We start from the raw sequence: 14,020 nt of genomic DNA on the forward strand, positions 1-14,020 counted from the left end.
TCATCATGACACTCCTGTGCTGCTTTTGTAGTGCCTGACTAATAAGGATTCTGTGAACTCTTATGATTCTTGTTAATACAATACAAGAATCTGACTTTTTCTGTGGGACTCTTGTCCTAGCCTTGCTTCACCATGACTGATGAAATAGAATGTACCTGTAGCAAAATGGAATGAAACACCTAATGTTTTTAGCCAATCATTTTTGAGATCTTTTCAGTCAACTTCTAGAGCTGAATTTGATGCTCAACAGGTGCCTAATATAATTCAAAATTACTATATTGAAATACAAATCACCTTTTGTCTTATGAAAACCAAAATTCAAAGAGAACAAGCAACAGTTCTAAAGTCTGTGGTTCACACCTCTAAACTTTCTTTGGCATCTTGGAAGACTGTAAATCTTGCTTGTAGTGTTATCTTTTGTAGATTATATCTGTGGTGGTGGACTCTCTTCCCCTACATTAGCAATGTGAATGGTAACATGTGATTAACATGATAAACTTAATGGCTGCTTGGAGCTATATGACTCATATCTTAAAGCAACACTGAGGCTGCTAAACCACCTCTAGTAATCAGAATCAGTTTTCTTTACAGCTTTCTTCCAGAGTATCCTATTGTGCCAGAGAGACAAAGTACAGCATGGAACTGAGGCCATATATCTCAAGATGTTTTTTCCCTTTAAAAAAGTGAAAATAAAAATCATGCAGCTCAGATTATAAATGTTCCTCAGTTATGTATCTGCATAGAGTCCTCCTACTCAAGATAAGATGTCTGAGTGTTTCACATTGTTTGCAATTCTCTTCTGTGTATCAGCCAAACAGTGCCAACTAGACTAGATATTAGGAAAATTTTCTATACAGAGAGAGTGGTCAAGCATTGGAACAGGCTGCCCAGGGAGGTGGTGGAGTCACCACCACTGGAAGCGTTCAAAAAACGTATAGATGTGGCACTTCAGGACATGGTTTACTGGGCTTGGTGGTGTTGGGTTAATGGTTGGACTTGATCTTAAAGGTCTTTTCCAACCTTAATGATTCTGTGGTTCTGTGAACTAAACTACACAATATGTTTGTGAAGTCTGGCATTACTCTTCTGATATTCCTCTTCTGGTATTCCTATGTTCACTTTAGCCTTGCTTCACCTCCTAGTCAACTAAAATTGCTGTTGCCAAAAGCTAATGACTTTTCTCACTAAAACTCAGTTCTCTGCAATTCATCTTTGATCTCCATCCTCTAGCATAAAATCCTGCTTTCTTGAAATGTTAATCTTTCAATTTGTCTTTTTCTGGTTTTCATTCTACCTTTCTAACAACTTCTAAAGAGTTTTTCACATGTTTCTACTCCTTCCTTTTCTTCCTTTTTCTGTGAAGATGTTATAGGGCCCTGTCTTTCCCTTCCTTCTCTTTCTGTACCTTCTTTGTGGATGAATACATCTACAAACAGAAGTTCAGCTATCATCTTTATATTTAGAGTTCAGATATACATCTGACCTAAATGTCCCTTCTGTCAAAACTGACATCTTTTATTACTTCTATTCAATCCTGTGAATACCCAGCTGTTGATCTTAAGATAGTATGTCTGTCTTTCCTGTATATTTAACATTGAGGACTGTCCCCTACCTATTACTTTTTCCACTCCATAACACCTGTGGATTATATTCTTCTCTATCCATATATCCACCTACCTATAATTTATTACAGGTTCATTTTGCTTTTTGATGTGCTGCTGTGTATTTTATTTGGACTTGATAGTTGCAGCTTTGGCCTGTCTTTCTTCACTGAGATTGCTGTACAAAAAGTTATTGGATTGATTAGATGCTGGATGCCATTCTTCTGTTTGTATCTCAGTCTGTTCCTTTAAGTTGTAGATACAAGCTACTTGTTTTAACCTATCCCAACCCATTGATTATTTCTGATTTGCTGCTTTGAGATATCTATCCTTGCTTACATTCAGCCTGCGATACCGATCTTCATTGTTCATTTGTTACTTTTCAGACTAGCTCCTTCAGCTGTTTGTTTTATACAGTTTCTTATGGCTGAAGAGATTTCCTATAGGTATCTGCAGAACCCATCCTCTTTTAAAACCTTGTTCAGTACCTTTAAATCAACCTCTCCCCAAACCTTAGCAGTGTTTTGTGTTGAGGTGGATGCCCATTACAATGACTAATTTCAGTTCCTTTCTTTATGAATCCATACATTTCTTGTCTTGGACTGTAATGTCTCTTGATAGAAATAAATTTTATTCTGTCTTTACTGTGCAGCACATAGCACAATGAATTCCTTGTCCATGACCATAGATTTCAAGTGCTGTAGTAATATTTATCACCTTCCTACGCTAAATATCAGTCTTCATTATTACTTCATACAACCATCTTGAAATGTGTACAGGTTGCTTGTAAAATTCACAGTTGTAAACTGTTATGCATAATGTACTCATTTTAACAATCGACTCAGAAGAGATACCATACATATATTTTTTGAATAAGACAATAACAACATGATGTTTCTCCTCAACGTCAATGATTCTTCTGAGAAACCTCTTATGTAGCATGTGTGATGGTAGCATTAATTCCATAAAATGGTCCTAAGGGTCTTGTTACCATGCTGCCTCTGATAAGTTGTTAGATAGTTAGTCTAGAGTACAAATTTGTGATCTCTCATTTGAACTTGTCCCATAAAAGTATCCTTTTCCATGATATTTGAGAGGGGAATCAAAACACAGTAGTGATGATTAATTTGGTGGTTTGCCGAGTCCCATCAAGATGCATGTGTTGAATAAAGAAATTTAGAAAAATCTAGTAAGTGAAAGGAGAAACACTTCTCTCTCTCAAAAAACAAAAAAAAGGGGGGGGGGGGGGGAGTGGGGTGGGCGAGGTGTCATGCCCTTTCCTTCTTTAAGAGGAACTGATCTCACAACTTCTGCAGAATTATGTGGAGGAGTACAGATTGATAATATTTAGGCTTAGTGCACAACATCATGCATATGTATTTAGTGTCTAAAAATGTGGAAAGTGGATAAAGTAAACAGGTAGCTTTGAACTGGTGTTTAAAAAGAAAACAAATCTGTGGGCATTTGCAGTGTGCTGAAACAAATTCCTGGCAACAGTGAAAGACAAAGAAATATTTTTGTCTTTCAATCCCCATTAAATACTGGGAGAGATGCGGAAAGATCACCTAACTATAATGGTGTTTGTTAGGAGGCAAAGCTGTCGCTCTTTTATTTGTTGAGGAGAAAGAAGTCTAGGGAACTAGCATGTTGCATTTTTTCATTCCCTCTACCAGAAGAAGTTAAGAGTAATAATAAGAAACTCAATCTTCCTTTGAGAGACAAGAGTTTCAAGTTTGTTAGCTATTGTTTAAGCAGAGTGTCTTCTGGTGAATGGTATTTTGCGGAAGGAGTCTTTAATTCAGAAAGACCTATAGAACATCTATTGAGTTATGCCTCTTGTTGTCAGTTGTCCTTATCGCTCCTTTCTGCTTTATAAAAATATGTAGAAAGTTTAACTGGACAGGAGAGAGGTATTTTATCTAAAAAGGATTCATCCAACCTTACATCTGCTTCTTTGAATCATACTTCCATTTATCTGAAATGGTTCAATACCCTATTGTTTGACTAAATTTGTTGATTTCAATGGGGTTATGCAAGTCTTGCTTATTGGTGAGTGGGGAATGGAAGGACTGTTAAAATCACCTGCTTTGTGTAGGTTAAAGAGCAACTTAAGACAACAAAAATATGTCATAGTAAGATTTTCATCTTTCTTCTGCACCAGAAAAGATTAGTTGGACTTTCAAGCTGTAGGTAAAAAAAACTGTGCCTGAACTAGTGGGACTGGGTGAAACTGAGAACTTCAGGAGTTAAGAAGGAATGAACCAAAGCTATTAGGCTGTGAGCATGCAATATATGAGAGAGTAAGAGATCTTTTTGTGTAAACTTAAGATTGTTTTAGCCTTTTGATACACTGTTTTAGAAATCCTGCTGCATTGTTAACACATTTACCCTGAAACAGCTGCAAGGAATTTCAGTAGTTTGGCATGTTTTTTTCTGAATGTAACTGGAGACAACCTTTCCTATATGAGGCACTATTTCCCTCCAGTTGGGAACATAACTGTAGTTTTAGTTTTAAAAAGAATTTGTGGCTTAAGAACTCTAACAAATGTTGGCATGCTTGAAGTTCATTGTAATTTTACTGTGTATAGAAATCCATCCAAGGAAAAAGCTTCACGAAGCAAAAAATCCCAGTCTGCCTTTCTCATGTGACTTGTCTGTATGAAATGACTAAAAATCTAGCTTCATGTGCTGCTGTTATTTTTCATTGCTTAGTTCTCTAAATGCTGTTACTTGTGAGAATTGTTTTGCTTATTTGTGATTCCAGTACAAATAAACTGACCTGGAAAACTATCAACAGGAAGTTATCAAGAGTTTTCTGTATGTCCACTATAACTGTGAGCAGAAAATTCATAGTAATAGAGAAAACAATATTCCTCAGGTAGTAGTCTCATCTATTTTAGCAAGAAATATTTATTTCTAAGTAGAATATATTTATGGTGAGCATTAAGCTGACTAGTAGTTTCAATCTGTATGGAGTATGCTAAAAATCAGCATCTAGAGAAGGGGGGGGAGGGGAGAAAAAAGTTATGTTCAGCACAAAATCAGAAGAAAGACTTTAGTGTCAGTTGATAAACCACACTTGTGTAGAAAATACCATTTTTCTTTTAACAAGACTCCTAAACTACTTTTCTAGGATCCGTAGCTGTGAGTTTTGAGTACTTTCAAAACCCAGTAATAAGGTAATTTAAGGCTAAATGTTCTCAAAACAGTAGTGGGTTGATTTGGGATAGCAAAAAGCTGGTATAATGTCATGCTAAAAAAATTTGATAGTTTCAGTACAATAAAAGCTTGCTATTACCTGACATACTCAGAACGTTTTCCATGTTTGAATAACATGATGCCTTGGTTTGGCAATGATACTTACCATTTATTGTTTTGTTACTTTTCCCTTTGCACTCCCTTTCTCTTTCAACTTACCTTTTAATATTTTTTTTTTCCCCCTAAAAGGAAAAGGGTAAGGATGGAGAAAAGACATTTTCTTTTTATCTCTTTTCCTCTTCCAAATAGTACTCTAATTGTTTGGCTAGAAAATAAAAACATGTGTTTGTTGTTACTGATGTAGGTTTTCAAATTCTATTATGCCATTCCAGTGTATAAAAACCAAATCTCGACTTTCTTACTGACTAGATGTTGGCAGTACTGTCTGTATGCAGATGCTGGAAGGAGATCTGGAATAGATTATCAACTAACTTTTAGAAATAAATAGAGCATGCACCATTAATATTTCATATAAAAGTGAATGTTTTATATTGACAACTTGAACAACTGAAACTTCCCTAGATATAGAAATCAAGGTGGGGAAAATGTCGTGCTTTATCTACTCAATAGGACTGCTAATTGACCTAGATGTGCTGAAACACTGTCTTAATTTTTATCATACTTTCTTCCAGCAGAACAGTGGAATCAGCAAACCCTTTTTTCTCAAATGGAGCAAATTTTCCTTCTTTGTGTAGGGATGACAGCAGCATTCCTCTTACTTGTGAAGAGATGAGAGGATAGTAAGTCTGAGTTCATTACATGCCAGTTGTGTGCAACTACTTGATTAGGAAATTGAGCTCCCAACATCTTTTTGCTCTCCCAGAGCTGTGGGTCATTGGGATGGTGCCCTCCAAAGCAGTGGCTTTCAGGGAATTTAATGTAAAAACTGTAATTTCTAAGAGCCATTTCAAGATGTTGACAGGCTTCATTATATATGCTTCAATCAAGTTTTATGTTGCGCTCTTTTTAATAAAGATTTCAGTAAAGCTCTACTTCTTAATTCAGTGCTAGACTTGTGCTCTTTTTGTTCTGCCTTCAGGCTATTAAAATTTACTTATTGCTACCTCACTCAGTGTAATACAGTTGTTTTTACTAGTGAATATACATTCCTAGACTAGTTGGGAACTTTGCTTCAACAAATTTAGTCTTGCACTCTTGCTAGTAGTAATCAAGGTGTATATATAAATCATCAGCTGAAACAGTCACATTTGGTAGAGCTTTGTATACTGTTTGCAAATTAATAAATGGTATGTGATGCAATACAGAGTGAAGTTTTGAGGCATATTTCAAGCTTCAGTGAAGCTGAAACAGACAGATGGTTTTGTGCTGCAAGTTTTTCAATATTTGAGCTTGAATTCTGTCCTTTGACTCCACCTATTCTAATCCCTGCAAACTGAATTAGTGAAGTGTTGGATGAGGGTGGTAAAAAGAAACCACGATGTCCCAAAAAATAACTGGATTTATTGTTGGTTATAGAATGGTAACTATCAGGCTTTCTTGCTCAAGTTTGATGTTCTTCATGCAGTGTTTATTTTATCTTCATCAACTCAGTACAAATTGTATCTTATTTGCCTCTTGCAATATGAGTATGTGATAGAACTCTGTCCAAGTTATTGTTGCATAATTTTTGATGTGTGTCATTTGCTGAGCAATAATTAAGAATTGAGGGAATTTTAAAGGATTAAGATGAAGTGTTTAAGAAACATAGCAAATACAGGAAATGTTTTTAATTAATATTACAGTAGCCTGAAGCTTAAAGAAAATGTAAGCCCCTTATATTCTAAATACTGTAATTGTACAATAGAATGTTGATTAAGTTTAAACTAGATTGGAGTTGCATTTTTAACTATTTCAAATTCCTAAGCTTATTCTGTGTATAGCTTCTCTGAACACTTTCTGAAAAGAGTATAAAGTTAATGACTTGCGCTTAATGACTCTGAGCTAAGACATAAACTTGAACCACACGAAACCTTGTAAAAGTCTGTGTATATAGTTTTGCCTTATGGTAAGTGTTTTAAGTACAGAGTAGGTTAACACTTAAAAAAAGTTAGAATTGTTGAGAGTCGGGCTGGCTAGTTCTCCCTGTTAAATCTGCCTTTCTTTCTCAGGCTGTTATGTGATAGAGAGAAATTGCAGTTGGGAGTGATGGACAAGTGGAAAAATTGGGTCTTTTTAACTCTTGAAGGGAATACTGAGTTTAAAGTAAAACTATACATGTAGAGACATACTAAGTCAGAAAGAGAAAAACAATATTTCTCTAAAGAAGTAGTATATTTTTTTCCAAAAGGACTGTAGGTGCGTTCACCTGGCCAGCGGCAGTATCGTGAAAGATAAACTTAAGTTGCATCTCAGTGATAAAAAGCTAGAGTCTGTTAGCTTATATAGATGAAAACAGTATCTGATGACAGTAGCATAAATTGTGACTGAGTTTTGTGGATGAAGGCCCAGGTGAAAGGAGGCTTCTGGGAATGTATTCTTTCCTTCTGTCTAAATCTGAGATTTTGAGTTGGAAGAAAAATGTATTTATAAGGGTCAAACTTGAACTATAAGATTTAAACATGCTTGTGTTAGGAAGAGAGGTAGACTTGCATAATGCAAACTTTTTAATCAGAAAAGTGGCTGTAAATCTCTTATTCAACAAATCATTCTTGTTATCTCTATATAGCAACATTTATTTTGTGACAATGTTTCTTGCTTCTTTTCCCAGATATTTGTTCTGTAGCACCTGTTCAGCTCATATTTATTTGAATTCACCTGTGCTGTTCTAATAGAATTATTAGCTAAAAATCCTAATATATTGTATTTATCTCTTCCGTACTATACCTTTCAGCATCTTTTGTATAACCCAGTAGACTTTGAAATGGAAGCAAGGGCAGAATTTGTCATTCAGAGTCTATAGCATCTGTGATAAATTGGCCAGAAAGTACAAAGTTTGACCCTGAAATTCTAAGCTTATGTGAAGCTGTAACTTAAGCGTAAACTGAGGAACTTTGACCTGTGACCACTGATTCCATTAAATATGTATAAATTGAATATATTGAAAAATTTTATTTAATTTTTTTGTAGTTGAACCAAATATTTTTATTTACCAGTGTTATGAGACTGGGTTCCCTGCTTCCAAGACTAGGAGGTGGAGATGAACATGCAGAGACAGATATAATAGTGTTCTTCAATACTGTATATTTCTGGCAACTTACACTACATGGGTATGCCAAAGAAAGATCTGAAATAATACTTTATAGTCCAGTTTTAGGTATAAGCATATTGAAGGTTAGTTTATATTATCTATCATTCCTTTTCAGTGTTGCTATTATGCTTTGCTCTATATATAAATTCAGTGGTGAGACTCATCCTGTACTTGGCACTTACGAACTGACATCTCTGACAGGATGACCTGTAGAAGTATGATAATTGACTGTAATAGCTATGACACTACCCAGAACGATAGAGTCTGCAGTTTATCAAAGGACGGGGCTAACTTTTACAGAAAAACTTAGGTTGAAGTTTTAAAAGTTAATGTGTAACTTTCTGAAAGAGATGAAAAAAGATTTTAAAATTATTTTAGGACTTTAATAGAATAATTTATTAGTAGCCGTAAAAGCCTTTATACTTCATAAATGACTACATCATGAATATTTTTTTATATGAGCATACTCATTTTTCTGGTATTTTGTGATCTAAAAGCTTATAAGACAGAATAATGGGGAAGTTTATTATTTTACTAATCTTGCAAGTGTTTAACTTTTGTAAATAATTAAAGCTAATACCAGATTGCTATTTGCAGATGAAGCAATCTTCAATCAAATCTCAGTTTGCATGTACATATAAAAATGAGTTGAGTGAAATAAAGGGTCAGCATTTCCTCAGCAGTAGCCAAATTCCAACCTACATACATCCTGCACCAAAGCAACATTTAAAAGCTGGATATGTCACAGGTAAGCTGTAGTAGGATTGCATACATGTGATAGCTGATATTTCAGATATTATCAAACAAGGCTTTAGTAAAACTCAAGTATAAATGTGTTATCAAGAAAAAAAGACGTCTCATTCCTCTGTGTATGCTATAATCAGTTAAATGTCTTTTGCATTCAAATTGTAATGTTAATGCTTTGGAAATATAAATCTGTTTGAAAAGTATGTATTGATGCTATCTTGAGGTTAAAAAGTTAATACTTTTTACATATATTATGTAATCTTCTTATTTTACAAAGGTAAGCTAAGTGAAACTTGTATTTTTTGCCATTCAAGAAAGGGAAAAATTTGTTTTACTCCAATATAAACCATATCATATATATAATTTCTAGTTCCTTTAAGCATCTTTTTCAATATCTTAACAACTAACTTAAGAAAGTGGATTTATAACTTTATTCCATGTGTTTGTGCAATGTCATTTTAAACTGGCAGTACTCTTATGAATACATAACAAGTGTAACGGCAATGACCAGCATAGTTTTGTTTTACTGATAAAGCACTACTTTTGATTAAAAAAATCACATGACCATCCTCTGATAGAAAAGAGATGAATAATCCCAGGTAACTTTTTGTTTCTTCACATGTGTTTTTTGATATTCTTACATGACAGAAGGTAAGAATTCATGTCTTGATGTACCAGTGCTTGGAACTATTTCTGAAAATGTTCACCAGACTAGAAGTTACACAGAAATGGGAAAGCCGAGTTGTCAGCCAAGAAATAAGAACTCCAAGAATGAACAGATGGATCTGAATAATGACAAAGTAGTCTGTGATAAGGAAAGTGAACTATCTTTGCAAAAAAATGCTAAAAGACCTAAGACTTTAAGCAACCCTCAGAAGGAACTGGACAGCAAAACTGGTGGAAAAAGAAAACATGGCAAAACTGCAAGCAAGAATAAGTTGATTGCTGGCCAGGCAAAATTAACTCACTTTTTTCGTCTGTAAGTTTTTGTTTTGGCATGTGTGGTACATTGACTGGTTCAGAAGTTGTAAAATTTTTCAAGAAAAGGGTTAAATTCATTAATTCCTTCCTTTCATACTTAAATACGTGGAAGTAGCTTGTGTCTAATATTAGACAAATACAAGTCTAGATTATGCAGAAGTCTTTTATTTTTTGATAACAATACATTGTTAGTAATTACAGCTATGTTCTTTTTGGTAATGAATTATGTTTCCCTTTACAATGCGATGGGAAAGTATTTTTCGATGCATATGTATAGCCACACTATAACACAGTTACTTCAAATCACATTACATAATAAAATGTTTAGTCTTCAAAGTGGTGTAGTTCATTAGTTTTCAGACTTGCCAACAAGGTCGATAGACTCTTCCCAGCATACACCTGAGCACTACAGGAAAAAAAAAAATCTGAAAGTTTAAGTCATCAAAGAACTAGAATTCTTTATGGACTCTGGAAATATTAATTTAACAAATACTTCCTCCCCTGTGCACTAGATCACAATAGATGTAAACTGGAAACACAAGATTTCATCAGCCTTAGGAAATCCCAAACATGATGTGGAAAATCCCAAACATGACGTGGAGTTTCTAAATGAACCTTTATCAAATTCCTGTATACACATTGCATTATACTTTACCAGAATGAAATTTTTCTGTAAAAATGAAAATATACTTACTGTCAAAATCCCGTCTTCCTATAGGGACCTTAACTGTACTTTCTTCATCTGAAGTCTCTCTTTCCTGTATTGATTCAATATTTTGAATTTCAGTGCCAGCTGGAAAAGCAATGGCTCCTTTCAGTGCAAGATAAAGTAGTTGCTTTCTATCTAAGTTGATTGGCATAACATGATTTAAGAAATCATGTCTGAAACCTGTGTCCTGTTTTAAGGGAAAACAAGAATAGCAGTTTATTTAAAGTTAGTTGTGTTCACTTGCTCAGCAGTGCAAGTATTTTATCTTTCAAGATGATATTTTAAAAGTAATAACCTGCATTACATCTTTGGCTGAAATGGTTTTATGCTAAAGAACATGATAAAATAACTAGTCTTATATTTGGTGAGGTTAAAAACCTGTTACTGCAGGACATACTTAATCAAACATCAATATAGGTTTTTTTCCCCCACATGTTTTAGCTACATATAGTTCTGTAAAAATTGGATTTCTGTTATTCAACTGTCCAAGCTTACAGATTTAAAATCTTGGAATTAGATAGTTACAGTTGAAAATTTATTCTTTACTATGGTATGCTAAACTGATATTTTTGTATATTCACCAGGTTATTGCTTTAAATTATTGTACTTGTTTTCTAAAGGGCTGTAAAGAGAATATCCATTTTACAATTAAGCCAAAATGTAAAACTGAAAACTCACCAAAAACTTCACGTTTCTGTCATCGTCTTCATCCAAAACACTGCTGTCCTCAGTCTTATAATGCTTCAGCAAAGGTATTGCTCCTCTGTTTGCAGTTCTATCTCCATTTCGAAGAGTTTTTCCTGTCTTTAATGTGGTTAGCAACATATCGTCATCTTCTACCTTTTGCAGAGATTTTGAAACTGAGGGTAGCAAACCTTGAGAAAAAAGAGAGAGAATTAACATGTATGATGAGATACACATTCTTAGTTACTTAACACTTGCATAGAAGTTAAGCAGTTGTCAAATTTTGAGCAAGCTTTTTCAGTTGTAAATTAATACGTTCTCCATCTGTGTCCACTTTATATACTTTACAGATTGAATGGAAACTACTTCAATGGCTGATGAATTCACTCATTTTAAAATGACTCATATTAAGGAGTAACCTTTTGTATAATCCATTTAATCCCATCTGTTGTTTAGAACTACTTAAACATTTCTTTAACATGGATAACTTATTTCTTTGTATGTTTTTAGAACAGCACATATTTGTTCCTTTTGATGGATCAGTATAACGGAGTTCACAGAAAAACTGATGTCCATTTGTGTTGTTTATAAAGCCTTACCTCCAGTTAAAGCAATCTAAGAAAAGAAACTAATCTACATAAGAAAGCAGGGACTGTTGTAAAGGTGTGATCTATCATAGTTTTTTATCAAAACTGATTCACTAAAGAGTTGAAAAGCTTGACATTTGACAATAACTTAGACTGCTACTGTGTTAGAGCTGAAATCATTTATTAATATTTCGATGTCCGTTATGTCAGGTTACATTATTCAGAGCTTATGTCTAGAAATCTTTGTTAATACCTAAGTAATTATATTTGTCTGCATTTTTGTTCTGAAAATGGACCTTTCCCAGATACAAATATAATATAGTTAGATATACTTGCTAAGAATGTAGAAAGAAAAGTAAGCTTCAAAGACTTTTCAAATGAAAAACTGAAGTCTACCTGTTACCCTGGGGAAGGAAATGCAGGAGTTTCTACATAACGTATTTTTGCTTACCTTATCTAGAAAGCAAATGGGGACAGCTCAAATTTAGCTAGTCTCTTAATGTCTGTGATACAAACTACCTGTTCAGTGGCTGTGTGCATCTTAGCTGGTTCCCATCTGTTAAATTCATGTTTGTTTTAACCTTTAGGTTAGTGCAGGGAACAAACATCCTCCTAGTGGAGGCAAATCACTAGGAAAGTGGCCAAGAAACTGACTAAGCAGAAAGAATACCCGTTCCCTCTGTTCTCCTCCCTCATTCTCCATTTTGCTTTTCCTGCTGCTTCTCTGTACTGTCATACACTAGGAACAAAATTTATTAGCAAAAGTGATTTGATAACAGTGGTTCTCTTTTTCTAGTGGTCTTCACTGGTACCTACCACTAATGGGATAGTGAACAAGAAAGTAAGATAGGTATTTAATAGTCTAGACAAGTCTGCAACACATCAATGGTAGCCACAGATAGCAAGTATACATTTTGTCTTTATGTTACAAGAAGTCCAAGGAGGAAATATGAGTTCTGCTGGGAGATGTTGCATACTCTTAGGGAAGTACAGAAAGAATAATAATGATTCCTGATGAAAACATGCAATGGTACAACACTAATCCACAGACTGGGGATGTTATGTAGAATAACTGACCAGCATTGTTGGAACTGTGGTATTTTTAATCACTGTTCACTGCTAAACTTCCTGGAAAAGCAGACTGCCTTGCCAAAGTAACTTCTTGGTAAGACATTTCATGGGAAAATATGCCCTGCAGGACTAAGCAGATTTTGACTAAGAGACATTTTAGATATACCCACTTTTCCCCAAATGAGGAAAGTGCATTTAATCCTTTCTGTGCAAAGCATCTCTGACAAAAAGAATTGTTGCTTCTCATTCTTTTTGTTTCCTTGCTGTAGAATCCTGTACTTGCCTCTGGGCAATTGAAGTGGTTTCTTTTCTTTGACTTTAATTGCCTGGCTACGGAGGAGACAAATTTGAAAGCCAGTTATATATGGTTTTATACTTCTCATCCAACCTCCCTTTGCTAATTTGTATTTTTCCTTCACGTTCAGTATTTGTACAGTTTTGTTCAATTAATGAAGCAAAGGCCATGTATGCTCTGTAATGGTACTTCTCACTTAGCTCAGCCTAAGCAGAACAGGAGGCGTGCCATTGGCAGAAAACCGTTCTCTCTCTATGTTTGAACAAGCTATTCACCCCATAATTGTGTATGTGGCAAGAGCTTCTGCTTATCTGAAGCTATAGTACCCACAGGTATGCAGCATATATTACACATGGCTTGCTTTCAAATGCTTCTCTTTCATTTAATACAAATCACAGTTACCTGGATCAATTGCAAAGTCCATCTATAGTGTCTATTTAGTTGTCTACTGTGTCTCTTAAGCTGATGTCTGTGGAAGGATATAAGATCAGGGCAAAGTTATGGTACTCCCCCCACAGTATCCTTAAGTGCTTTTTGAAATGGCTGTTAATTTTTAAGGATTGTTGAAGACCTGAGGAGGTTCTACTGATAATTAGAACCTCCTGATTAGACGGCAAAGAAATCAATAGCATATGTCTATAAATTCATTGACTTTTCTGCCTGTTTAGAGCAGTAGATAACAGTACACTGGCAGGTTTGCAATGCAGTATGTATATCTCTTCATACTGCCTTTGGGAATCCTAACACTCTGATGTCTGCATTTTTTTCCTTTTCAGCTTGAAACTTTCAGTAAAAATGTAAAATGGTTTAATATACTAGCTTCTATGTTTTTTCATTGTTTATCAAATTGACCTTTTATTTTTATAGCCAATAATAACCTAATACTGATTACAGAGCAGT

The 14,020-nt window shown here is 34.7% G+C and overlaps 2 protein-coding genes across 2 annotated transcripts in view; one reads left to right on the forward strand and one right to left on the reverse strand.

Moving 5' to 3' along the window:
- The window catches only part of LOC104616770 (PCNA-interacting partner-like), a gene marked incomplete at its 5' end in the record, with an annotated part of 20,527 nt that extends 10,751 nt beyond the window's left edge, over nucleotides 1-9,776 (forward strand). The window contains 2 exons of the mRNA XM_010281888.1: nucleotides 8,644-8,794; nucleotides 9,442-9,776. Coding sequence (XP_010280190.1) covers nucleotides 8,644-8,794; nucleotides 9,442-9,776 — 486 coding nt within the window. The remainder of the gene's footprint in view (nucleotides 1-8,643; nucleotides 8,795-9,441) is intronic.
- Nucleotides 9,777-10,130: 354 nt separating this feature from the next.
- PMCH (pro-melanin-concentrating hormone) lies at nucleotides 10,131-11,404 on the reverse strand. The gene is made up of 3 exons (XM_010281887.1): nucleotides 11,162-11,404; nucleotides 10,469-10,670; nucleotides 10,131-10,180 (listed from the first exon to the last, which is right to left on the reverse strand). Exons 1-3 carry the CDS (start codon nucleotides 11,402-11,404, stop codon nucleotides 10,131-10,133), a joined length of 495 nt encoding a protein of 164 aa, XP_010280189.1.
- Between the last annotated feature and the right edge of the window lie 2,616 nt (nucleotides 11,405-14,020).

This window comes from Phaethon lepturus, unplaced genomic scaffold, assembly GCF_000687285.1.
Source record: "Phaethon lepturus isolate BGI_N335 unplaced genomic scaffold, ASM68728v1 scaffold12702, whole genome shotgun sequence".
NCBI classification, from domain to species: domain Eukaryota; kingdom Metazoa; phylum Chordata; class Aves; order Phaethontiformes; family Phaethontidae; genus Phaethon; species Phaethon lepturus.

Excerpts from the sequence above, each read along its gene's own strand:
- PMCH (XM_010281887.1), bottom strand. The coding sequence starts at position 11,404 with ATGTGTATCTCATCATACATGTTAATTCTCTCTCTTTTTTCTCAAGGT. Across the intron at positions 10,671-11,161 it reads ACAGAAACGTGAAGTTTTTG|GACACAGGTTTCAGACATGA; the intron begins GTGAGTTTTCAG and ends CCCTTAAAACAG. Across the intron at positions 10,181-10,468 it reads AGGAAGACGGGATTTTGACA|TGCTCAGGTGTATGCTGGGA; the intron begins GTAAGTATATTT and ends TTTTTCCTGTAG.